This window comes from Podarcis gaigeae (genome assembly GCF_964106915.1).
Source record: "Podarcis gaigeae genome assembly, chromosome: 17".
Lineage (NCBI taxonomy): Eukaryota > Metazoa > Chordata > Lepidosauria > Squamata > Lacertidae > Podarcis > Podarcis gaigeae.
Window position 1 is genome coordinate 27831412 of NC_139694.1, and position 27574 is coordinate 27858985.

At 43.4% G+C, this 27574-nt stretch overlaps 1 protein-coding gene across 2 annotated transcripts in view; it reads left to right on the forward strand.

The window, feature by feature from the left end:
• The window catches only part of FOCAD (focadhesin), a 135126-nt gene that overhangs the window by 39572 nt on the left and 67980 nt on the right, over positions 1 to 27574 (forward strand). For both annotated transcript variants that reach the window (XM_083718244.1, XM_083718245.1), the window contains exons 12-15: positions 5501 to 5605; positions 7344 to 7445; positions 10784 to 10914; positions 13984 to 14110. In XM_083718244.1, the coding sequence (XP_083574370.1) occupies positions 5501 to 5605; positions 7344 to 7445; positions 10784 to 10914; positions 13984 to 14110 (465 nt within the window). The remainder of the gene's footprint in view (positions 1 to 5500; positions 5606 to 7343; positions 7446 to 10783; positions 10915 to 13983; positions 14111 to 27574) is intronic.

A 27574-nucleotide genomic window follows, 5' to 3' on the forward strand; every position in this document is an offset into this window, starting at 1 on the left:
AAGTACTTGGGTATATATTAAGTATTTAACCCGAGGTACCACTGTATTGGGTGAAGAGAACACCAAGCAAGGATGAATACAGGGGACACCCCGTTTGCACACGAGTTGTATTCTGGGTCCTTGCATACTTGCGTGAAATCATGTGAAATTATTATTATTATTATTATTATTATTATTATTATTATTAATACCCTGCCCATCTGGCTGGGTTTCCCCAGCCACTCTGAATGGCTTCCAACATAAGATTAAAAATACATTAAAACATTAGTCATTAAAACCTTCCCTAAACAGGGCTGCCTTCAGATGTCTTCTAAAAGTCAGGTAGTTGTTTATTTCCTTGACATCTGACGGGAGGGTGTTCCACAGGGCAGGTGCTACTACCAAGAACGCCTTCTGCCTGGTTCCCAGTAACTTCACTTCTCGCAGGGAGAGAACCGCCAGAAGGCCCTTGGAACTGGACCTCAGTGTCCAGGCTAGACAATGGGGATGGAGACGCTCCTTCAGGTATACTGGGCTGAGACCATTTAGGGCTTTCAAGGTCAGCACCAGCACTTCAAATTGTGCTTGGAAATCTACTGGGAGCCAATTTAGATATTTCAGGACTGGTGTAATATGGTCTCAGCGGCCGCTCCCAATCACCAGTCTGGCTGCTGCATTCTGGATTACAGTGGTACCTCGGGTTACAGATGCTTCAAGTTACAGACTCCGCTAACCCAGAAATAGTGCTTCAGGTTAAGAACTTTGCTTCAGGATGAGAACAGAAATCGTGCTCCGGACGGCACGGCGGCAGCAGGAGGCCCCATTAGCTAAAGTGGTACCTCAGGTTAAGAACAGTTTCAGGTTAAGAACGGACCTCCAGAACGAATTAACTTCTTAACCTGAGGTCCCACTGTAGTTGTAGTTTCTGGATCACCTTCAAAGGTAGCCCCACATAGAGCACATGGCAGTAGTCCAAGCGGGAGATAACCAGAGCATGCACTACTCTGGTGAGACAGTCTGCGGGCATGGAGGGTCTCATCCTGCATACCAGATGGAGCTGGGAGACAGCTGCCCTGGACACAGAATTGACCTGCGCCTCCATGGACAGCTGTGAGTCCAAAATGACTCCCAGGCTGTGTACCTGGTCCTTCAGGGGCACAGTTATCCCATTCAGGACCAGGGAGTCTCCCACACCCTCCCGCCCCTGTCCCCCAAGAACAGTACTTGTGTCTTGTCAGGATTCAACCTCAATCCATTAGCCGCCATCCATCCTCCAAATCAGAAACTACTGATGAAGCTTGAAGACACCCTACTCTGTCCCCATGTCTGCCCAGCTCAAGGAGGGATACGCAATGCTCATGCAAATGGCGTTGGGACGTGATGTCCCAACCCATTGCCCATGCAAGATGGTGCCTCTGGCCCTACAAAAAAAATCACTGATCTCTTCTATATTGTTTTGGGTGGAATGGTTTTAGTTGCCTTCTTGATTGTCTCTATTTTACTTCTTGTTACCCACCCTGGGACCTTATGAAGGGCGGTTAAGGAATTTTATAAATAAAATAAATTAAGTTTAAAAATGAAATACTCCGCCTTGAAGGAAGATGAGTGATATCCGATGTCCGCCATCCTTAGAGTAGACCGTTCTGCCATCTTCAATAAACATTTTTGCCTTCAGTGGGAGTGTCAGTTCTGCATAACATTGAACAGGTATATGTTTTTCATTCCTATTGAGTCCCGAGTGCTGTAGATGTATTAAATATGTCAAGAAAATGCAGTCTGACAGCAGAAGCCTAAGCATGTTCGGCCCTAAGTCAGGCCCACTGTGCTAAACATGGCTTACTCCCAAGTAAGTGTACATTGGACTGTGGTCTTCGTTTTACATATTTTTTAATATCTTTCTCATGAGCTTTCTAACAGAAAAATTCTTAAACCAAGAGAGAGGTTGTCTGGTTATATTTATTTGTCCCAGCCAATGGCATTGGCTCTTGTATTTGCTGCTGAACGAAAGACAAGTTGGAACCGTACGTGAAAGTTCCATTTTACGAAGTGTCAGATTCTGATACAGTCTCATCGTAAATCTGTTTGCAAGACTGACTGTACTGAGACGCTAGTTGGTGGTTTTGAAATGCAGATTGCCCTGTCTTGTTTTTGTTTTGTTTTCAAAAGAGAAATCTGGTAGAAAAAACAACCTTTTGTAAGGCACTTAATGGGTAGGGTTGACCTAACTGCTGAATCTTTAGGGATGGAGAGGGATTGAAAATGCTGCGTTGCTAAGCAACAAATTTGCTGGCTTTCTGAAGGTGCTCAGATGCACTGAGAGTTAATGAATCTGCAGGGCAGCTCTTGGAAAACTGTCGGGAAAACCCAATGGAGACCAAATGCTCATTTCGCCCTGGCAAGGATTCAGCCCTCCCTTACTTATGTTTCAAGTTGAGGGGCGGGTCTTCTTTGTGGTTGGAAAAACGAGAGTTATTTCTGAACAACAAACCATAGAGGAACATAGATATTTTTCTTTCAAAAGAAGGTTCCTGCAAGAGACATCTCTGGACTGGTTCACGCACACAAATATGGGTATAATTTTCTGTTCACGCCAACAGCCTCGACTGTCTCTGGGTATACGACTTCCTGTGGACATGTGTATTTATTTAAAACAACTTTATCTTGCCAGTTAGCCACTCTGAGGATAAATATACAATTTGGCAGGTATTCAAAAGCTGCAAGACTAATGGGTTGTCTTAAATTTTCAGCCAAAAGTATAAGCTCCCAAGATCAAAAGGATTTAAACTCCCAGCCCCGTCTTTAAAGACATAAAGCAGAGAAACGTAGCCTTAAAAATCCTTAGTTTTAATGCAGTATCGAATCCAACATGCTATGTAGCTAGGATATTGCAAAATAGTTAACAGAACTAGCAAGTAGACTTCCAAGGTTTCCTTGCTAAATTTTTATTCTAAAGTCAATTTTCAGAAAGAACCGTTAATGTCTCTTGCCAAGTTGAACGTCCTGGGAGTAGTCTTAATGGTTTTGGAACCATCCGACTTTGGAGTGTTTCGTTTCTGTTTGAAGTTATGCTAATTTCAAGCAAAATGTTTATCATCGGAGAACTTTCGGAGATCAAAACGAAAGTTGCGTAAATCATCACAACCCGCTAATGTGATTAAAGATAGATGGAAGGGGGTGGGGGGAAATTCCAGAAAAGTTGGCCAAACAACTCTCCCTTTTAATCAAATAAAAACAATATGGATTTCTGAGGAGCTCACTTTCGACCATACTTTCCTTCTCAGCTCTCCTCTTCTGCACCTGGGCTGAGCTTTTTTCAGCCTAATGAATCCCAGGTTTGCCCCACTCTTACTGGGAGGCAGCATCCAACTGGCTCTGGTGGAAAGAAATCGGAGGAGGTAGTTGAGAAAAACTGTCCAGCAGCTGACTCTCAGATCCTCATGTGGGAAGGTTCTTCCTTCTACTGAGCATGCTCACTCACTTCTCTTGTCTTGTGCATGCGCATCATGCCCTGCTTGTGGGATGTGATCCATGAGAGGCAGTCAAGTACAACATTCCTTGTAATGTTAGAAAAGACATGCGAGGGAATGTTTGGTCCAGCCAGTCAAAACTTCCTGGAGCATCCTTTCTTTTGACTAAAGGTGGGCGTGACCTTACCTGTCCAGGTAACAAAAGGACGAGTCATGCAGCACACCTCCCTCTTTTTGACTTCCTTCTTCGTTTGACCAGCTTCTAGCTAGGACTGCTCTGCTAGCTCTCAGCTAGCAGAAGCACTGGGACTATTCCCCCATATGGGGAATGTACATACCGTGGTACCTCGGGTTAAGAACTTAATTCGTTCTGGAGGTCTGTTCTTAACCTGAAACTGTTCTTAATCTGAGGGACCACTTTAGCTAATGGGGCCTCCCACCGCTGCCACCGCGCAATGCTTGTAGAAGCATCCGAGTCAAAGTACCTCTCACTTAGCTATTTATCTGTTGTGAGCTACCCTGGGATCTTCGGATGAATGGTAGCACACAAATTTAATAAATAATCATGAATAATAATCACAAAATGGAAGAGAGTTCTGGTGATAACAGCTCCCCCGCCTCTTCACGCTGTTAAATTGAGTTAAAATTACAGTTTTGCCGACGGTTGATTGCTGTATAGATATCCAAATTAGAACAGAAGATGGCCTATTTTCAAAACAAGATTACTGTATTTTTCGCCCTATAGGATGCACTTCCCCCCTCCAAAAATGAAGGGAAAATGTGTGTGCGTCCTATGGGGCGAATGCAGGCTTTCGCTGAAGCCTGGAGAGCGAGAGGGGTCGGTGCGCACCGACCCCTCTCGCTGTCCAGGCTTCAGGAAGTTCTCCACAAGCCGTGGGAGCCCGGCGCTGGGCTCCCACGGCTTGCGGAGAATTGCCTGCATGCCCAAGCCTGGGGCGCACTGAGCTCAGCACGCCCAGGCTTCAAGCTTTGCGCAGCTCTCTGCAAGCCGTGGGGCTTCCCCCAGGTTTCCCCCACCCCAGCCCCGCGCCTGGGGGGGAAATAATTTTTTTATTTTTATTCCCCCCCCCAAAAAAACTAGGTGCGCCTTATGCGCCGGTGCGTCCTATGGGGTGAAAAATACAGTATATAGTAATGCTGAATTTATTTGCAACCAACTCTAAAAATACAGTCTTTTGGTACAATGGCAGCAAGCAGCATTGGATTTAGTGTGAATTGAGCAAAATCTGCTTCTGTTCATCCTTTGCTGCCTCCTTGTCCCCTTTTTCCTTTATCTTTTTCAAACTGTAGATTGTAAACATCCTTGGGGCAGGGACCTTTCTTCAGTTATGTTGTAAAGCACCATGTTCACTGGCAGCCAATCATCATGAAACCGCAAGGCTGACTGTGATGTCCTTTCTCATAACAAACAGGAACTTTTGGGTGCTTCCAGAATTTATCTACTTTCCATGCGTGCACAGGAACTGGCAAAACTTCCTTAACATTTCAGAAAGGTTCAGAACCTGTTTGAGTTAATGGTCCTTGAAGGAATTTAATTTAAGACTGTGCAGACCCTTTTCAGTATCTGTATGCCCACCGGCCAATATGTAAGGGGTTTGGTTTGAATTTGTTCTTTGGTTTTGAGCCAGCTCAAGCGTCCAAACTTGGGATCACTAAGTCAGTTCTAAAGTTACAGTAATTGGGGAGCAGGGAAACCCTCCCTGAATAACAAAACTCAGGACAGAGCTTCACTCTGGAAGCAAATAATAAAACTGAGATGGAAATCTTTACAATACTCTGCTGGAAGGTGAAGGAACGGAATTGTTAAAAAATAAAATAGCCTTGGAAACAGTCGTCTGTACAATTTGCATACCACTGAATTTTGTTGTGTTCCAGAAAAATATATTTCTGTGTTAGTATTTTTGTTTCTGTTTGTAACTAATCGTTTTATGAAGACTTGGAGAACTGCTCAAAATGGTGGTGATGTTTATCATTGCTGTCCACACACAGAAGCATAGCAACCCATGTTTTTTTATGCGTGTTATTTATTTTAGGTGCCAAATCTGATTCCCGTCCTGATGTTTAAGTTGGGGACGCCTCTGGAGCCCACTCTGTGCCGGGAAATCTTGTATACTTTGCCTGCTTTGGGTGTTCATAAGGTAGGACAAAATGTTAACTTTTCTCTGCTGGAAAAGGCGTTTTGTTTCTTAAAAGCAAAATTTGCTTCTGTTTTAATTTTGGAATAAAATGTCAAGGGCAACGAAAGCACCTTGGTAGAATGTCATTAACCATCACTTAAATGGGCATCATCTTGTTCCAACAAAATGCTTTATCTTCCGTAGAGGAATCCATATGGAATATGTTACTTGCCTGGAGGCGGTTGGAGGATGGATGGTGACTAACGGATTGAGGTTGAATCCTGACAAGACAGAAGTACTGTTCTTGGGGGACAGGGGGCAGGCTGGTATGGGGGATTCCCTGGTCCTGAATGGGGCAACTGTGCCCCTGAAGGACCAGGTGCTCAGCCTGGGAGTCATTTTGGCATTTTGGACTCACAGCTGTCAATTCTGTGTCCAGGGCAGCTGTCTCCCAGCTCCATCTGGTACGCAGGATGAGACCCTACCGGCCTGCAGACTGTCTCACCAGAGTGGTGCATGCTCTGGTTATCTCCACTTGGACTACTGCAATGCGCTCTTCATGGGGCTACCTTTGAAGGTGACTCGGAAACTGCAATTAATCAAGAATGCAGCAGCTAGACTGATGACTGGGAGTGGCTGCCAAGACAACATAACACCAGTCTTGAAAGACCTACACTGGCTCCCAGTACGTTTCCAAGCACAATTCAAAGTGTTGGTGCTGACCTTGAAAGCCGTAAACAGCCTGGAGCGTCTCCACCCCCATCGTTCAGCCCAAACACTGAGGTCCAGCTCCAAGGGTCTTCTGGCAGTTCCCTCCCTGCAAGAAGTGAGGTTACAGGGAACCAGGCAGAGGGCCTTCTCCGTAGTGGTGCTTGCCCTGTGGAATGCCCTCCCAGCAGATGTCAAGGCAATAAACAACTACTTTATTTTTAAAAGACAACTGAAGGCAGCCCTGTTTAGGGAAGTTTTTAATGTCTGATGCTGTATTGTTTTGAATATTCGGTTGGAAGCCGCCCAGAGTTGCTGGGGAAACCCAACCAGATGGGTGGGGTATAAACAATTTATTATTATTATTATTATTATTATTATTATTATTATTATTATTATTATTATTATTATTATTATTACTACTACTACTTTAGTCCCTCATTCAGGCTATTGGTGGTTGCCAAAGATGTAGATCTACATAGCCTGAATGCCTTGTAGCCAGGAACATTCGGATTGCAACAAATCGAAGCTCAGAAATAATATCTCTAATTGTAGGAAACAGAAGTAGCCCATAGCACTATATACTATGGGTGTAGCTCAGGTTACACTGTAGGAAATGTAAATATGCCTTCAGTGGAATAAAGACCTTTAAAAAGATTATCTCCCAAGGTTTCCAGAGAGGTGATTTATTTACAGTCAGGTGTGTTGACTGAATAGGCCTGCATGCCCCACTCCCACCCCAAAATAGCAGATTAAAAGATTAGTCATTAACCCAGTGACAACGCAGAACTGTTGCCAAAGCCTCACCTCAGCACCTTTTCTGGCACCTAACATTTCCTCTTCTGCCTCCTGCGCTGCTATCATGATGCTAAATGGTGCTGCCGTCAAGGTGAAAAAGTTGCCGCCTGGATGTAGCCCTAGATGCTTGGCACGCATAACTGATCGGCGCTTTTGTATCTGCTGCAAAATTAATCTCTCCAGATGTATTCTGCATTGTAAATGAATGTAGGGAAAGTTCTGTTTTTACAAATGAGCAAACGATCTCTTTCAGGTCTGCGTGGCTCAGATTTTACGCGCCCTACAGGTGTTGGGAAACACACCAAAGCTTCAAGCTGTTGCATTACGCCTGATGACATCTTTATGGGAGAAGCAGGTTGTCAAAAAGATGGAAAGCAATTAATCTCTGTCTCGAAAAATCACATTTTGGGGGAGTAATTGATTGTGCTGTTGCCTCTCGCTTAACAATGGCTGCTAGGAACGTTGTTGAGAGTGGCTGGGGCAAACCTGCCAGATGGGTGGGGTATACATAATAAAGTTGTTGTTGTTTTTGTTGTTGTTGTTAAGAGCTAATCCTTCAGGCCACTCTAGGAGGGGAGTATGCAGGATAATTCATTCTTGGAAGCTTTTACAATACAGTCATACCTCGGAGGTCTAACAAAATTCGTTCTGGAAGTCCATTCAACTTCCAAAATGTTCGGAAACCAAGACGTGGCTTCTGATTGGCTGCAGGAAGCTCCAGCAGCCAATCGGAAGCCACGTTGGACGTTCGGGTTTCAAGGAACGTTTGCAAACCGGAACAATCACTTCCAGGTTTGCGGCATTCGGGAGCCAAAACGTTCGAGTCGCAAGGCATTTGTCAACCAAGGCACAACTGTACTATTATCGTACGTGTACTGAGATACTGCGGATTTTTAAAATTAATTAATCTTTTTCAAAAACAACAACACAGAAACCAATTTTTCATTGAATTACCGATGCCAGGACTCCGTATTCTTGGAGTTCGATTGTGCACTTAGTTAGCAGGATGTTGTGCTTCATTCTCCCTTACTTTCAAAAAGTAAAAACCAGGATACCCCAAAAGTTGTTTAGCTTTTTAGGAAGCCCCCCAAATTGTTGAGCTTTTGTCAGATGCTGGTGTGGTTGCTCAAGAGTAAACAGGCAAGACTCCGACCTGTCTTTTCCAGGTTTTATTCTTGGTGCAAACTATTTACAGTGAAGAGCGTCGTAAGTTCATGTCTGGCTCAATCGCTAGCAGAATCTGGGAGTGGTCAGTTTTTGTACCACCCCGTCATAAAAGTTGCATCAGCCCCAGCCTTTTCCGTCGCTTCCTGTGCCGAAACCTTCTGCGCAGAATGGGCGCTGGCAGGGGCGTGCTTCCCTCCTCTCTGGTTTGCTCAGGCTTGGTGTTGATGCTCTCACTAGCATCCCCTGGTCCTTGCACCTCTTCTCCACCGGAGGTGGGGCTTTCCTCCTTGCCGGAAGAGGAACTGCTTCGCAAGATTTTTGGAGGCTCACCATAACACAACTGCCCTTCCATCTCTGGCCTCTGAGCTGAATGGCAGTTTCCTGACAGCTTTGTTTAGGGAAACCCGAAACTTAAGTGTGTGGTAAGGTAAAGGGACCCCTGACCATTAGGTCCAGTCGTGGCCGACTCTGAGGTTGCGGCACTCATCTCGCTTTATTGGCTGAGGGAGCTGGCGTACAGCTTTTGGGTCATGTGGCCAGCATGACTAAACCGCTTCTGGCAAACCAGAGCAGCACACGGAAATGCCATTTACCTTCTCTCTGGAGCAGTACCTATTTATCTACTTGCACTTCGATGTGCTTTTGAACTGCTACGTTGGCAGGAGCAGGGACTGAGCAACAGGAGCTCACCCCGTCATGGGGATTCGAACCACCGACCTTCTGATCGGCAAGTCCTAGGCTCTGTGGTTTAACCCACAGCGCCACCTGGGAAACACGAAACTTTAGTGTATGGTACCATTCACAATTCTGGAGAGAACAGGGAGAGCCCTTTCCTTTCCCAGTTCTCTGCATGACCTGCATCTCAATTGTGTGCTGGACTCGAGCAACTATTTGCAGAGCTGATTCGCAGTAAATATATCTAGAGGTAAAATATCTGGTATATACTGCTATTCTTTAGCTGCCATTACATTTGTGGTCCCTTCCAATTCTACTGCCCTATGCATCTATAATAACAAGATTCCTGCCTTTGCAGGGCATTGGACTAAATGATCCTCTAAGTCGCTTCAAACTTTACAGTTCTATGATTCTGTGAACAGAAACAGAAATAGTGACTCTCACAACAGCCCCGTCAATTAAGTCAATGTTATCATCACTCATATTGCAGATGGGCAGAAAATAATAATCCGGCAACAGGCTATCAAACTGGGGATTCCAACCCATTGGCCTAGACCGGACATGTTCAGCCGGTCGACCGCGATCGACAGGTAGATCCCCTGGGTCATCCTGGTCGATCACAGGTGATCCTAGTCGATCTCGGGATTAAATGAAGTGGGCAAGGAATGTCGCTGCTCCTTGCCTGTTGGTGCTGACCTTGAAAGCCCTAAACGGCCTGGGCCCAGTAGACCGGAAGGAGCACCTCCACCCCAATCATTCAGCCTGGACACTGAGGTGGGCTAGGCAGCAAGTGCAAGTAAGCGCAATGGGTGTCTGCGTAGGTCAGGCTGTTGATTGATTTTCAAAAACTCTGGGCAATCACCCCCACTTCTAGTTAGCTGCCACCTTCCACCCACCCACCCACCCACCCCACACACGCTACTCCTCCCTCCAATGACAATGCCATAATTTTTATACTGGGAGTAGATCACAGTCTCTTGGGAGTTGGACGCACCTGGCCTAGACAATACTGACCTATCTCGGGTTGTAGGGATTAATATACCAGTATACCTGAAGGAGCATCTCCACCCCAATCGTTCTGCCCGGACACTGAGGTCCAGCTCCGAGGGCCTTCTGGCGGTTCCCTCCCTGCAAGAAGCCAAGTTACAGGGAACCAGGCAGAGGGACTTCTCGGTGGTGGCACCTGCCCTGTGGAACACCCTCCCACCAGATGTCAAAGAGAAGAACAATTACCAGATTTTTAGAAGACATCTGAAGGCAGCCCTCTTTAGGGAAGCTTTTAATGTTTAACAGACTTATTTTAATACTTTGTTGGAAGCTGCCCAGAGTGGCTGGAGAAACCCAGCCGGATGGGTGGGGTATAAATAATAAATTATTATTATGATTATTATTAGTAATGAAATACTGCATGTGAAATCACTGGCAGAAGAAGAGGGGGCAGGGGGAGCGCACTGTGCCCCGCCCCACGATCCCGGTTGAGTGCCATCGCTGCTGGGCCCCCCACGCTGGGCTTTATGCCCTTGTAGGCAGCATGCCACGCCCCCAGGACGTGCACCACGCCCCCGCCTGCTCCCCCCCCCTCCGGTGCCGGAGCATGAAGCTCCGCCACTGTGTGACATGCTTTCAACACTTTACGACTGTAGTTCTGTGAACACTTGCTGTAAGTTCTATGTTTGCTTAAGTTGCAGTATATTAACTACAGATGTACATGAAACCGCATCTTAATAGGCTTTGCAGCAGGGGGCACGGCACTTTGCAATGTAAATGACTTTAGGCAGCTGCGTAAAATAGAATGTTATCCTGGTAAATTTAAATTGCTAAACCTTTCCCCTTCCATCAAATTATTTTTAGGATCGTGTTTACCCAGAACTGCAGCGATTCATGGCGATGTCGGATATGGCTTCCTTATCCATTGGAAAAGATACTCAGTGGGAGAAGGTGATTGCCAAAGCTGCTTCTATCAGAGACATATGCAAGCAAAGGTAAGCAACGGCATCATCCCTAAAAGTGGTTGTTTGGGATTAAGTTTGTCCAGAACTGCAGAGATTTATGTGCTTCATTGGATTCTTGATGCTAGACCTGGGACCTGGTCTCTTCCCATTGCAGTTACATTTTCTGGAGGGCAAGACTGACTGTTGGAAACAGAGGGTAGTTTTTAGAAAAAGAAGATGAAATTATTACAGTGGTACCTCGGGTTACATACGCTTCAGGTTACATACGCTTCAGGTTACAGACTCCGCTAACCCAGAAATAGTGCTTCAGGTTAAGAACTTTGCTTCAGGATGAGAACAGAAATCGTGCTCCGGCGGTGTGGCGGCAGCAGGAGGCCCCATTAGCTAAAGTGGTGCTTCAGGTTAAGAACAGTTTCAGGTTAAGTACGGACCTCCGGAACGAATTAAGTACTTAACGTGAGGTACCACTGTACTTGTTTGCATTTGGTCCAACAATGGATTCAGGTTCACATTTTGGGATTTAAGCCATTAATCCGTTGTTCAATTCAACTTTGCAAGACTATCGTATTTTTTTGCTCTAGAAGACTTACTTTTTCCCTCCTAAAAAGTAAGGGGAAATGTGTGTGTGTCTTATGGAGCAAATGCAGGCTGCACAGCTATCCCAGAAGCCAGAACAGCAAGAGGGATCGCTGCTTTCACTGTGCAGCGATCCCTCTTGTTGTTCTAGCTTCTAAGATTCAGAATATATTTTTTCTTGTTTTCCTCCTCCAAAAACTAGGTGTGTCTTATGGTCTGGTGCGTCTTATAGAGCGAAAAATATGGTATATAGATCAGGCACGTTCAACTTCCAAGAGACAGCGATCTACATCCACTATAAATAAACTGGCAATGATCTACCCATTGGATTGACCAGGGGTGGGGTGATCAATCACAATCCTGCGATCAGCAATGATCTACCACTGACACCCTGCGATCAACTGGTAGACATGCCTGATATAGATCATTAGATAGAAGCAACCATTTGAGCCTATAGTTACACTTTTAGGCACAGTAGATTAGAAAAAGTAACGCTGACCAAGTTCCATAAAATAGCAGGAAATATATTAATACTTAATTGTTAAAAATAGGAATAAAAAACATTTATCGCTGGAGGAATGGAAAAGAAAGATACGGACCCACGCTTCTGAGCCACTATGGATTGTCTGTGCTTAACAGTGGCGTAGCGTGGGTTGTCAGCACCCAGGGCAAGGCAAGTAATTTGCGCCCCCTAACCCGTGGATTTTAGCAGGGAGCAGAGAGCTGCCAGTGCGAGCGCGCCCCCCAGATGTTGCGCCTGGTGCTGCCGGCCCCCCCTGCACCCCCCACGCTACACCACTGGTGCTTAAACCTCTGAGCCCTTGTCATGTGCTGAAGGACAAAGGGGTGCACAATATCAACCTCTGTGATTGACAGGCTTTGTGCAGCTTTTGGACTGGCTAGGCTTTCTTTATTAGGAGTCGAGGCTTCTGACTTTCTTTTGTCCAAAGAGCAGGACCAACTTTAGCACTCCACTTGCCACCAACACCCACGACATGCCAGTGTTCCTGGTTTTTGTTATAGCATCTGGTTTGAAAAGTTAGGCCAGCAGCCAACCAAAGGAGGGAAAGTTGTACGACTCTGTGTCAGACAACATGGGTATATACCTCTGTACCTTATTGCTTGAAGGCGATTCATTGTACCACATCCAGGATCTTGGCAAAGTCTCTTCAACTCTATTTCCAACCATCCTGGACACAGGCCTTTTAAATTGACCCAAGCTGTTTCGGGAGACGGTATTTGACTAAGAAGTGGAATGATTACGGCGATAATGATATCCCTATCTGATTAAGAAGTTGCCATGTACTACTATGGGTAAATCAGCAATTGCTATGAGATGCGCTCAGATCAAATACAGTGGTACCTTGGTTCTCAAACTTAATCCATTCCGGAAGTCCGTTCCAAAACCAAAGCGTTCCAAAACCAAGGCGCACTTTCCCATACAAAGGAATGCAAAATGGATTAATCCGTTCCAGACTTTTAAAAACAACCCCTAAAACAGCAATTTAACATGAATTTTACTATCTAACAAGACCATTGAGTTATAAAATGAAAGTAACAATCAATGTTCTGTACTATAAAATAAATAAGACAGTATTGTAGATGACAAAAATTAAAATTAATTTTTTTTCTTACCTGCGCTGGTGATAGTCATTGTTTGGATGGGGAGCTTTTATCCATTTCTGCAGTCACACAATCAACCAATGAACCATAAAACGAAAAACAAGCCACAGTCACAAAAATGAAAAAGCCGCACAAACAAAAATGCAAAAAATAGCAAAAACAAAAGCACCAAATATCACCTCACAACACTGCAATCAAAACAGGAGGCTTTAATTACGATGAGGACTCAAATGAGTGGCGCAAGGGCAGAAGCGGGAGGAAAAACACCTTAATTACTATGCGGGGGACTTAAATTCGCTGTGCAACAGTGAAAACGGAAGCTCAGGCGCATGTTCGGCTTCCGAGGCAAAGTTCGAAAACCGGAACACCTACTTCCAGGTTTGCAGCATTCGAGTTCTGAGTTGTTCGGGAACTAAGCTGTTCGAAAACCGAGGTACCATTATATCTGACTGTTTGCTTTCTCTCTTTATGGAGAAAGGAAATATATTCAGTTTGGAGAATGTTGGGACGCGGGTGGCACTGTGGGTTAAACCACAGAGCCTAGGGCTTGCCGATCAGAAGGTCGGCGGTTCGAATCCCTTTGACAGGGTGAGCTCCCGTTGCTCGGTCCCTGCTCCTGCCAACCTAGAAGTTCAAAAGCACATAAAAGTGCAAGTAGATAAATAGGTACCACTCTGGCGGGAAGGTAAACGGCGTTTCCGTGTGCTGCTCTGGTTCGCCAGAAGCGGCTTAGTCATGCTGGCCACATGACCCGGAAGCTGTACGCCAGCTCCCTCGGCCAGTAAAGCAAGATGAGTGCCGCAACCCCAGAGTCGGTCACGACTGGACCTAATGGTCAGGGGTCCCTTTACCTTTATGGAATATTCTGTAACTACCAAAGTAATTCTTGCATTTGATTAGGCCTTACCAACATGGAGCGGATATGTTGGCTGCAATTTCCCAGGTGCTGAATGAATGCACGAAGCCTGACCAAGCCACTCCGGCTGTCCTCGTGCTGCAAGGTCTCCATGCCCTTTGTCAGGCAGAGGTAAGCTTCCCAGAGCTCCGCAGATTGTCCTTTCTCCTTCACTTCGCCTGTTTTGTTCACCTTGGCTTTCAAGGAGCTGCCCTTGGGATAGAATACCATATTCCCTTCTGGTTAAAAAATAAGCCTCTCTGTTTTCCTCATTCATTAGTCATCCGCAGAGGCATGCAATGTGGCCGTTTTACTTCTGCAGATAATAAGCTGCACTGAGACCTGCCAATGACGTGATTGTCATTTTATGACTAATTTATAGATCTCAGAGGAAGCAAAATTCCTCCCAAAGCATTATATTCCCTCCCTCCATTCTCTGTACAAGGTAAACACAAAATTCTTTTCAGGATGTCTGTTGCAGAGATGTGTCCTGTTGCTTATAATCTCAATATTGTTTTTCTTGTTATCTGTACTTACAGGCCACTTTCTCTTCTTCTTCTTATCTACCTGGAATGTCTTATCTTTGAGGCCAAGATTTTTTGGGGGGATAACAGCTGTTATCTTCATAGCTGCAGCTCTTGCCTCTGTCCTCAGTGTGCATGGTTTGCAAAGCCGACAGTGTGTGGACTTTGATATGTCCATGATGGATGCAGCCTTCCAAATTAAGGCATCAGAACACACTGCCCAAAATAGCAGGACTTGTTTTGGCACAACATTTTTTTAAATCTTCCTGTCTCTCTTGAAATAAATTGGTCATATTTAAAACATTTGAAGCTTAGGTGTTTTTTTTTTTTTTAAACACCTGAATTAAGAACAACCCTTTGGTTCTATTTGGATACCCCTAAATCCTGTGATTGGAACTGTAATTCTCTGCAGAGGAAGGGTGGAACCCAATGCTTGACCCCCTGCAGATGAAAGTGATTTGGCAACAAATCGGGGAAAGGGGATAATTTTGGGCAGTTTCCCTTCCTCTAGGTTTCTGCAGCTCCTCGAAAGCCAAGGTGAACAATTCTTCCAACCCTCCAGAGTGTATTGGGCGAATTGCAAAAGAAAATGGCACCCCTTTTCTTTTTGCTGACTGTTTCCTTTGCAAACCATCCACAGGCTTTTTAAGAAAACATTTGAATGACTTGCGACCTACTTGTGGAAACATTGTCCTTAAGATGTGCTTTATGTCTATAATGATTCTGTTCCCATCTTAACATTCAAGGCACATGGATGACTCATTTGTATGTTGGGCTCTTCCACACACCCAGTCGAGCAGGTGGCTTAGACTGTCAGCTTCTACCTCCTTTGCCTCAGTGTCACCCTTGTAGAACTCACCAAGCAAGTGGATGAGGCCCAAACTATAAATAGTTAGCTTCACGTCCTTCTGCCCTACCAGCCTCAATGGGGACCAACCAACAGGGCTTTATGGTGAGGTGCCATGACAGCCAGGACCCTATGGTAACTGTTTCTCTTCATGGTCCAACTGGAATTCAACCTGGGGAGGTCAGAAGGTGTTGGGGACACTGGGACCTTTAAAGCCCTAAATGGCTTTGGGCCTGTATATCAGAACAAGCGTCTTCACATCCATCGTTCACCCTGAGGTCCAGCTCCGAGGGCCTTCTGGTGGTTCCCTCCCTGCGAGAAGTGAGGTTACAGGGAACCAGGCAGAGGGCCTTCTTGGTGGTGGTGGCGCCCGCCCTGTGGAACACCCTCCTTTCAGATGTCAAGGAGATAAAGGATGACACAACTTTTATAAGATATCTGAAGGCAGCCCTGTACAGTGGATGCTCGGGTTGCGAACGTGATCTGTGTGGGATGCATGTTCACAACCCACAGTGGCGCGTCTGTGCACACACAGGTTGTGATTCGGTGCTTATGCGCAAAGCGTGATTTAGCACTTCTGTCCATTCGCGACCACCGAAACCCGGAAGTAACCCGTTCCTGTACTTCCGGGTTTCAGCGGTCCGTAACCCAAAACAATGCAACTGAAGCATCTGTAACCCGAGGTATGACTGTACAGGGAAGGTTTTTATGTTTGAGGTTTTACTGAGTTTTTAATATTTTGTTGGGAGCCGGCCAGCGTGTCGGGGCAACTCAGTCAGGTGGGCAGAACAACAGCAACAACAACAACAACAACGATGATGCTATTGTTGTTGTTGTGGTCAGAGGCACTGCCTTAGGTGGCCAGTTCTGACACTGTAAAAAAACGAAAGAACAAACGGTGAGGGACTGGATTAAGGCAAGGTTGGTGATAACTATGGGATAGTCACTGGGTGGCTCATGCACTCCTCAAGGAGAGAAGGGTGCTCAGGACCCACAGCACCTCCCAGTCCTAAAAGGCACCGTTGTTCGAGACCCTAGTGTTTGAGGATGAAGGAACTGATGACACAGAAGAAATGTGACTCCCTGCTACCCTTGATCTAGATGAGTGTTTTGCAAACTTGGGTCTGCAACTGCTTTTGGACTACATTTCCCAGCATCCCTGACCACCGGCCCTGCTAGCTAGGGATGATGGGAGTTGTAGTTCAAAAAAAGGCTGGAGACCCAAGTTTGCAAAACACTGATCTAGATGGTGATGGGGGGACGGGGAGAGATACTTGCATGTATAAGAAGTATGCTAAAAACCAAGACATCATTGTTTTAATTTTCAAGTTTCTTATAATCAACGAAGCGTTGCAGCTGAGATGCTGAAGCTAAAATCATAAAAGGATGCCGTGGTGTTTTATAAACACTTTCCACTTAAGAAGATCTCTGCGGGGGAAGGTACACTGGAAGAGTTGCCTCTTTGGAGCTTTTTTGAGAACATTCATAGCACAAGATCTAAAAAGCAAACTCATAGAATAACTTTCAGCTTGAGTTAAATATAATGGTTGTCCTGTATTAGAATATAATGGATTACATGAAGTAGGAAACACAGCAGATGAATTACTCATGTTGCTCCCGAGTCCTGGGCTTGCTTTGGGGTGATTTATGAAGACGGCTAAATCTTTTTGTGCTTTTGTATAATGGAGCCTTTTAATGAGACTTACAGTGCTCACTGGCTTGCATGTCAGGCCTGGATATTATACGCCGCAGCTCTTGCCAAGACCACATCTACTAATTCTTGGCAAATCTTTTGTTTTCGCCCCCGCCCCCAGCAAAATTCAACAGAAGCCAGCATACTTTCTGTGAGCCTATGCATCCTGCCTCATAATAGATTTCATGTGTGAAATGCGTCAGGCAAGCCAAGTAAGATTCAAAGATGAAAAGAGTCAGCATAGTTTGGAAGGAGTTTTGTTTTGTTTCTGCTCAGTCCATTTCTCTCTGGAAGCAATTCTGTGCCGTATACTCCCTGATTCCACATTTATTAGGCTTTGAGTAAAGAGAGAGAACTTGCGGAGCAGAATAGCACAGGGGAAATTATGAAGATGACAAATTATGCCGGTTAGTGAATTTGACAACTAAAAGAAAACGGTTCCTTGGGCATTCTTAAAATAACTTGGCTATTAAAGCTGAAGTGCTGTGTTTTTTCTGCGTACAAAAGCAGACATGCAGCTGTTTCTCCCCCCTTTTCTTGAAAATATTTCCTCCGGGGATTTACAATGCAGCCTTGCAAAATTTTATATTCCTTTATGCTTCCGAGTATGGGACCTTGGTGGCTCTGTTGGTTAAACCACAGAGCCTAGGACTTGCTGATCAGAAGGTCAGCGGTTTGAATCCCCGCGACAGGGTGAGCTCCCGTTGTTCAGTCCCAGCTCCTGCCAACCTAGCAGTTCGAAAGCACGAAGTACAAGTAGATAAATAGGTACCGCTCTGGCGGGAAGGTAAACGGTGTTTCCGTGTGCTGCTCTGGTTCGCCAGAAGCGGCTTAGTCATGCTGGCCACATGACCCGGAAGCTGTGCACTGGCTCCCTCGGCCAATAAAACGAGATGAGCGCTGCAACCCCAGAGTCGGTCACGACTGGACCTAATGGTCAGGGGTCCCTTTACCTTTACCTATGCTTCTGAGTAGGGTTGGCTGTGCCGTTTAAGGAGGGTAGTAGCCTTGCACCATGTTCTTCGGGAACCCCAATATTTCTGATTATTATGAAGCATGCAAAATGTTCACATCATTTGCTCCGTAAAGTTGGCATTTGAACTTGCTGTGAATCTTTCCCCCTGATGTTGATGTGTCTTTTTCCCTTTCCTCCCCCAAAGTGAAGCTGAACTGGAAGCCTTGCTTTACACCTATTCAGTGCCTCCAACTTCAGAATGCAATTGCGTCCTGAAAATTGAATGCATGCAGTTGCAAATTGTATGGGCAGTTATTGCGTACTTTCAGGAATACAGATCTCTCTGCTGAGACTGTTTGCCCCTCTGTTTCAATATTCTTACAGTAGATCTTCTTGCAAAGAAAGGAGCTGGAGTTGCACTCTTTGCAGAGCATCAAAGCCTTTCTCCCTTTTTAGCTGCTCCCACTGAACAGCTGATGGGCCAGAGGGGATGCAAAGGGCTGGATAAAATCTGGCAGGCAGTATATGACCTGTGTGTGCTACTGGCATTTGTCGTTTAGTCTTGTCCGACTCTTCGTGACCCCAAGGACCAGAGCACACCAGGCACTCCTGTCTTCCACTGCCTCCCGCAGTTTGGTCAAACTCATGTTCGTAGCTTTGAGAACAATGTCCAACCATCTCGTCCTCTGTCATCCCCTTCTCCTTGTGCCCTCCATCCTTCCCAACACCAAGATCTTTTCCAGGGAGTCTTCTCTTCTCATGAAGTGGCCAAAGTCTTGGAGCCTCGGCTTCAGGATCTGTCCTTCCAGTGAGCACTCAGGGCTGATTTCCTTCAGAATGGATCGGTTTGAACTTCTTGCAGTCCATGGGACTCTCAAGAGTCTCCTCCAGCACCATCATTCGAAAGCATCAATTCTTCAGTGATCAGCCTTCTTTATGGTCCAGCTCTCACTTCCATACATTACTACTGGTAAAACCATGCCTTTAACTATATGGACCTTTGTTGGCAAGGTGATGTCTCTGCTTTTTAAGATGCTGTCTAGGTTTGTCATAGCTTTTCTCCCAAGAAGCAGGCGTCTTTTAATTTTGTGACTGCTGTCACTGCTACTGGCATAGCCCATCCTAATAAGCTTAAGAATGGAGAATGAAGCTATTACCTGTGTAAAAGTCAGTGGAAGTCATAGGCCACAACTGTTGGAAGTTGGCTACAGATCAAAGTTGTGACTGATTCCTGGCATCTATCAGATTCAGGCTTGGAACCTGGAAGGACAGAAGCTATTAGACAGAAGGCAGAATTTCTTTGTCCGATGCAGTAACCTTATTGGGACGCAGCAGAGTTTGCAGGACTGCAGCACAACGTCAAGACAATGCTGTTGAACAATAAAGATAAGGCCAGCTCTTTATTTCTCCTGCTAGCTGAGAATAAGTTTCCTAGATCGTGCTTCTCGATTCTCCCATATGAAACGTCAGGTGCTTCGCAATCCTTCACTCTCAGCATCCTTGCTAGTTGAAAAAAGCAATTTTCGGCACCTCCAGATGAGCGGAAAGTTTGTGTCATTGCGATGTATTGAAGGGAAATGGATTCAAAGCAAGTTCCATGATAGAATCAGTAGTTAATTGCTCCTGGAAACAAATGCTCCAGTGTTAGCACTGAGAATTTGACGGAACCAGTTTACCCTGGATAAAGTAAATAAATCTTCTAATAATTCATACTTTGAATCGTGCATCGAAGCGTTCAGAAGGAGACTGGCAATCGCCCTGAGACTGGCGAAGTTAAAACCTTGTTAATCCTTAGAGATGGAAATGATCTCTTCATCCCAAAACAGCAACAAAGGACGGGACAATGGGCACAGAGTTTAAAACAAACTTACAAAGAGGGCTTGCACCCCGAGCCTTTGAACACTGTCTGGAGTTACAAAGATGCTTTCTGATCAGCAACTGCTCTGTTGTGTCAAAGCTAATCGGTGTCCCCCCCATATTGTGGAGCCAAAGCCCTTTCATCTTCCGCAGTTCCTAGAGGGTGTTGTGCTCTCGAATAACAGCAATATACAATTGAGCAATACCTATCGAGACTCGGGGCATTTCCTGGGGATTCATGACCGAGGGAAAGAGTTCACCGCAGGCCGTTTATCACAAGGCAGAATCGGCCGTTCCCCCGGAAATGCCCCATGCCAAGATCATTAGTGCTGTTATTACCTTTGCATTTGTTTACTTTTTCAAAAACTTAGGTTGAGAGGAAAGCATAATTTTGTTTCCCTGCGGTTTTCTTTGCAACGCTACAGGGTAGCCGGCTCTCAATGGAGCCGCCGCTGCGTTTCATTATTCCAGAGAATTCGTTTCTTGCAGAAGGAGCCAATCAGATGTCTGGAATCTTACTCTTGTTAAGGGTATAAAGATAATTTATTATGGAAATGCTCTTCAGTGTAGTCGAGAGCCCCCAAGAAGCTAACTAGAATGGCCAGCTGTGTACAGTGATTTTTTTAAATCAAGTGTGGATTTTCACATTACATTCCAGCAATGTTGCACTTAAATCGGTGGGGGGGGTGGGGGCGGTGGGGGGGAGACCGTGTGCAAGGATGCCGTATTAAAAAAGTGGCCGTATTTTTCACTTTGCTGAGACTGCGCTTTCATTTCCAGTTTACGGAGTTTTTATTTGGGGCGTTTGTTAATGTAGGCATTGGAATGCGAGACGCGATGAGCCATCTCCTTGTAGGATGAAAGTGCCCGCAATTTGGCTGATGCAGAAGACCGTTTAAAGTTTAAAAAGTAACAACAACAACAACAATTTTATTGTTTATATGCCACCCATTTGAAAAGGATCTAGGAGTCTTGGTTGACCACAAACTTGACATGAGCCAACAGTGTGACGCGGCAGCTAAAAAAGCCAATGCAATTCTGGGCTGCATCAATAGGAGTATAGCATCTAGATCAAGGGAAGTAATAGTGCCACTGTATTCTGCTCTGGTCAGACCTCACCTGGAGTACTGTGTCCAGTTCTGGGCACCACAGTTCAAGAAGGACACTGACAAACTGGAACGTGTCCAGAGGAGGGCAACCAAAATGGTCAAAGGCCTGGAAACGATGCCTTATGAGGAACGGCTAAGGGAGCTGGGCATGTTTAGCCTGGAGAAGAGGAGGTTAAGGGGTGATATGATAGCCATGTTCAAATATATAAAAGGATGTCACATAGAGGAGGGAGAAAGGTTGTTTTCTGCTGCTCCAGAGAAGCGGACACGGAGCAATGGATCCAAACTACAAGAAAGAAGATTCCACCTAAACATTAGGAAGAACTTCCTGACAGTAAGAGCTGTTTGACAGTGGAATTTGCTGCCAAGGAGTGTGGTGGAGTCTCCTTCTTTGGAGGTCTTTAAGCAGAGGCTTGACAACCATATGTCAGGAGTGCTCTGATGGGGTTTCCTGCTTGGCAGGGGGTTGGACTCGATGGCCCTTGTGGTCTCTGCCAACTCTATGATTCATTTGGCTGGGTTGCCCTCCAGATGGCTACCACTTTCTGCCCTGCAAAGTCAAGCTGTCACAGAGTTGGGTGACGAAAGCCTGGCCATGAAAGTCAGTTACGAGTGTTTGGGGATTAATGCTACCCTAATCTAGATCAGTTGGCTGGTGGGCAGGATAGAAGGAGAGTCCTCTTTTGCCTGCTAGCAAACGTGGGTAGAACAGCTCCAGTAGCAGTGAGGACATCACGACCAGTGCCGGATTTACGTATCAGCTAAACAAGCTCTAGCTTAGGGCCCCACTCTCTTGGGGCCCCCCCCAAAAAAATTAAAGGAAAAAACCTGGATGTACATTTCCAAAATATAAGATAAAAAACAAATAAAGCAAAACCTACCTACAGCAACCGTGTTTTCTGTTGCGTAGGCTCCTCTGATGTAAGTCATGGGCCCCGCCTGCTAGCCTGCTCTCTAAAATATCCCTAGTTTGCTCCTTTCTATATATTGGGTGTCTACATTCTGCATGGACTGGTTGCAGGGCAACATATAGCATGCAGCTGCAGCGCAGCACAGTTGAATGTAGGTCAAACTGTTTTATCTGTTATCAACTATTAAAGCGTGCTTGCAGACTGATGATCAGGCAGCATAGATCAGGCATAGGCAAACTCAGCCCTCCAGATGTTTTGGGACTACAACTCCCATCATCCCTAGCTAACAGGACCAGTGGCCAGGGATGATGGGAACTGTAGTCTCAAAAACGCCTGGGGGGCCGAGTTTGCCTATGCCTGGCATAGACTAAGGGTATGAGTCTTATGCCTACTGATGGATTTCATGTAATACATAATTTATTTTGATCCCATTGTAAAATGACTTTAGAAAAATATTCATCTTTATTATTTAGTAGGCCTATATTATGATTACTTTGATAAAATGCATATTTTGTTATGTGCAAATGGCTTGAGATACCTATTAAGTCCATGAATTACCATATTTCTTTTTTTTATAATATTTTTATTCATTTTCCAGAAAAAACCCCAATTTTTTATACAATCAATTCACATTTTATCACACATTCATCTCTTTTTTTGACTTCCCTCAGCTCCTCTGCTGATCTTTCATTTGCATCTATATTATTAACACATTTCTTAACTTAGTATTGCCTTTAGATATCCCTTCCCTCCTCATATTCTCTTTTTAACAATATTCCTCTATTTTTCCCAGAGTCTCTTGAAAACCAACAAACGTTGTCTGTTCATCACATATGCCTTTCAGATAATCTGTAAATCTTCCCCAGTCCTCGATAAACTTTTGGTCTCGTTGATACCAAATCTTCCCTGTTAGTTTGTCCAATTCTGCATAATCAGTCAATTTCAATCTCCATTCTTCCACCGTCAGTATTTCTTCCTGTTTCCATTTTTGGGCCAGAAGTATTCTTGCTGCTGTAACTGCATATTGAAAAAGTTTACAGTCTTTCTTACTTATCTCATTTCCTACCAATCCCAATAGAAAGGCCTCCGGTTTCTTAATAAACGTATATTTCAACATCTTTTTCAATTCATTATATATCATTTCCCATAAGTCTTTCGCCTTTTTGCACTCCCACCACATATGATAGAATGTCCCTTCTTTTTCTTTACATTTCTAACACTTATTACATGTCTTATACATTTTAGCTAATTTTACTGGCATTATATACCATCTATATACCATTTTCATTACATTTTATTTTAGCGCAGTACATGCCGTAAATTTTAGTCTTTCATTCCATAATTTTGACCACTCATCATATTGTATATTATAACCAAAATCTCTGGCCCAATGTATCATTACCGATTTAACCTCTTCATCTTTTGTATACCACTCTAGCAACATTTTATACATTTTAGACAATTTTTTATACTCATTATTCAATATCTCTAATTGAAATTTTGATTCTTTTTCTCCATATCCATACACTTTACAATCTTTTTTAAACATTTCACAGACCTGATAGTAGTGCAACCAATCATAGACAAATTCTTTTACTTCTTCATAGGGTTTCATTTTCCATTCCCCCCCTCTTTAACTGTCAATTCTCCGTATGTTATCCACCTCCCCCTCATATTAATCTTTTTCACACTCATCACTTCTAAGGGTGAAATCCAATGGGGGAGTTTAAATTCCAACAAATTTTTATACCTTTCCCATACATTTATCAATGACCTTCGGAAGATGTGGTTTTCAAACCCTTTATGAATTTTCTTCTTTTCATACCATATATATGCATGCCAACCAAATCTATTATCAAACCCTTCTAAATCCAACAATTCTCCATTTTCTAATTTAATCCACTCCTTTAGCCAGCATAAGCAAGATGCTTCATAATATAATTTCAGGTCTGGCTGGGCGAAGCCACCTCTTTCTTTCGCATCTGTTAGCAACTTAAACTGAATCCTTGGCTTCTTGCCCTGCCAGATATACCTTGATATTATCTTTTGCCATTCTTTGAATATTGATGTCCCCTTGATTATCGGGAGTGATTGAAATAAAAATAACATCTTTGGTAGCACGCTCATCTTTATCGTTGATATTCTCCCCCAAAAGGATAGCTTCAACCTTCCCCACACCTCCAAATCCCTTTTTATTCCATTCCACACAGGTATATAATTATTTTGAAACAAATCTATATTTCTGGGGGTTAACCAAATTCCTAAATATCTTACTTTGTTCACCACCTCTATTCCAGTTTGTTGTTGCATTACCTCTATTAGCTCTTGTTTCATATTTTCCACAATAATTTTTGTCTTCTTTTTATTTAAATAAAACCCTGCGACTTGACCGAATTGATATATTTCTTCTAGTATTCTTTTAACACTTCCCAGTGGTTCCTCCACTGTTAATACCAGATCATCTGCAAACGCTTTAACTTTATATTCATTCTTACCCACAGTTACCCCTTTTATTTTTTCATTTTTCCTTATTGACTTTAACAAAACTTCCAGAACCAAGATGAATAATAGTGGCGATAATGGGCATCCCTGTCTTGTACCTTTGTTTATTTTTATATCTTCTGTCATAATGTTGTTTACTATCAACTTTGCTTTTTGTTCTGTATATATTGCTTTTATTCCATTAAAAAATTCCTTACCCACTTCCATATGTTCTAAATTCTTTAACATAAAATCCCATGATATGTTATCGAAGGCCTTTTCAGCATCCACAAAAATCATCATAGCTTGTTTCTCATTCCTGGCATTCAGATATTCTAAAATATTAATTATATTTCTTATATTGTCTTTCATCTGTCTGCCAGGAAGGAAACCTTTCTGATCCTTGTGTATAATTTCTCGTAGAACCTTTTTCATTCTATTTGCTAAAATACTTGCGAAAATTTTGTAGTCAGTGTTTAACAATGAAATAGGCCTGTAATTTTTAACTTGCGTTAAATCTGAGTCTTGTTTTGGAATGAATGTAATAAACGACTCTTTTCATGTTTCTGGGATTTCTCTATTTTTCATAATGTTATTCATGACTTCTTTCATAGGTACAATTAGGATGTCTTTCATTTCTTTATAGTAACTGGCTGTAAATCCATCTGGACCTGGAGCTTTCCCTTTTTTCATCTCTTTTATTGCCTCTTTTATTTCTTCCATTTCAATCGGAGCATTCAAATTTTCTTTTTTCCCCGTCGGGATCTTCTGCACCTCTTTATCCTTTCTATTTTTCTCGTGTTATTCTTGCCTTTGCTTCTATATAAGTGTCTGTAAAAGTCCAAGAATCCTTTTCTAATTTCTTTCGGATTGTCTATTTCGGTGCCTTCAATGATGATCTTATTCACTGTGTTCTGTTCCTTTCTTTTCTTTATCTGCCATGCCAGCCATTTTCCTGATTTATTCGCAAACTCGAAGTTTCTTTGTCTCAGCCTTTTTATATTTCCCTCTACTTCCTTGTTTATTATCATTGCAAATTGTGTTTGTAGAGTCTTTATGTTCTGTTTTATCTTCACATTATTAGGTTTCTTTATCAGTTTTTGTCCATTCTCTGTTATTTGCCTCAAAATTTCTTTCTTTCCTTTCACTCTGTTTTTATTTTCCAAAGCATTGTGCTGGATAAAGAAACCTCTCATCACGGCCTTGCTGGCATCCCATACCGTGTTAATTTTTGTCCCCTTATTGCAATTATTTGCAAAATAGTCCATCAAATACTTTTGTGCACTATCTAAGACTTTTTGATCATCTAGAAGGCAGTCATTAATTCTCCATCTAAACGTTTTTTCCTCATAGCCTTTTAATTCAAATTTTATTGCACTATGATCCGAGATTACTCTTGGTTGAATTTCAATGTCTATGATTCTTGGAGTTAACTCATTCGAGACCCATACTTGATCTATTCTCAACATGGATTGATTTGGCTCAGAATAGAATGTAAATTGTTTCTCCAGGGGATGTCTAAGTCTCCAAATGTCAATCAAGTTACAGTTCTTTATCTTTGAAAAGAAAGTTTTAGGTAGTTTTCCATCTTTGTTCATCCCTGTTGTTCTTAATCTATCCATTTCCGTTGACACCACTCCATTTAGGTCTCCCATTATTATGATCTTCTGGTCCATATATTCAAATAATTTTTCTTCTAGACTTTTGTAGAAATCTGTTTTATTACCATTAGGTGCCTAGATCCCGACGATTATTATTTTTTCTCCTTGCCACTTGATCTGGACTGCAATAATTCTGCCTTCCTTATCCTTAAAAATTTGCTGAGTTTCAATTTTTTCCCCTGATATACAATACTACCCCTCTCTTTTTAGTCCTATCCGATGATATAAATTCATTTCCTAGTCTTTTGTTAATCAAAACTTTTTTATGTCTTCTTGCCACTTGAGTTTCTTGCAAACAAATAATGTCCAAATTCTTTTTTTTAATGTTGTTCAATTTTATTCCGTTTTTAAAATCATTAATCCCATTAATATTCCATGTCCATAATTTCAGCGCCATTTTAGCCATATTGGAATTTTTATTACAAATTTTATAATCTATCTACCTCTTCTTCTTCTTCTTCTTCTTCTTCTTCTTCTTCTTCTTCTTCTTCTTCCTCTTCTTCTAACTTTTTCCTTTCTTCTTCTTCCATCTGTTTCAAGTCTACTCCTCCTGCAGCCTCCATTCCTGGTTCTACACCTCTTGTCTCTTCATCTTCACTTCGTAGCTCCTTATATTTTCTCAAAAATTTACTTATTTCCTCTGGACTTGTAAGTCGGTGTCCCAGAGTTGCAAGGAGAGAATATTAAAGAGAAATTAATAAAAGAGATTGCGCAATGGATGGAGCTGCAGGTAGAGGAGGTTGCAAGTACAGTGCAAAATGCATTTCGACTCAAGACAAAATCTGTGAAGGCAAAGAAGTTCCCAGGAGATTGTCTGATTACATTTAAAGATAAAGAGATGAGAATCTTGATACTTCAAAAAAATAGAGAAAAGAGATTGAACATAAATGGAAATTACATAATTATTTTTAAAGATATCCCAATCAGGCTGTTAAAACGAAGAGACCCATACAAAGCAACAGTGCAAATCCTTAAGAAAAACAGCATAGAATTCAGATGGGAATTTCCAGAAGGAATTTCTTTCTTCTACAAAAGCAAAAGACATGAATTACCATATTTCAACTAGGGCCAGGGCCTTTTCAGCCCTGGCCCCGACTTGGTGGAACGCTCTGTCACAAGAGACTAGGGCCCTGCGGGACATTTTTCCGCAGGGCCTGCAAGACAGAGCTGTTCCACCTGGCCTTTGGTTTGAACTCAGTCTGACCCTTATGCTTCCCTCCCCTTACGGTCTTGATATATCTGCTACTTTTTAAAATGAGGCTGCATTTTAAATTGCATTTTAACCTGGATTTTAAATTGGGTTTTTTTCTTTTATTCCCTCCCCCTCTCTTTCCCCCCCTATTATGTTTTTACTGTGTTAGCCGCCCTGAGCCTGGCTCTGGCTGGGGAGGGCAGGGTATAAATAAAATTTCTTCTTCTTCTTCTTCTTCTTCTTCTTCTTCTTCTTCTTCTTCTTCTAGCATATATTCTTCTTCTATGCCAGAATACAATTGTATGAGGCCCTAAAATTCAATAAACAGACTTTTACTCAACCAACTGTTCAGGACATGCTGGCGGA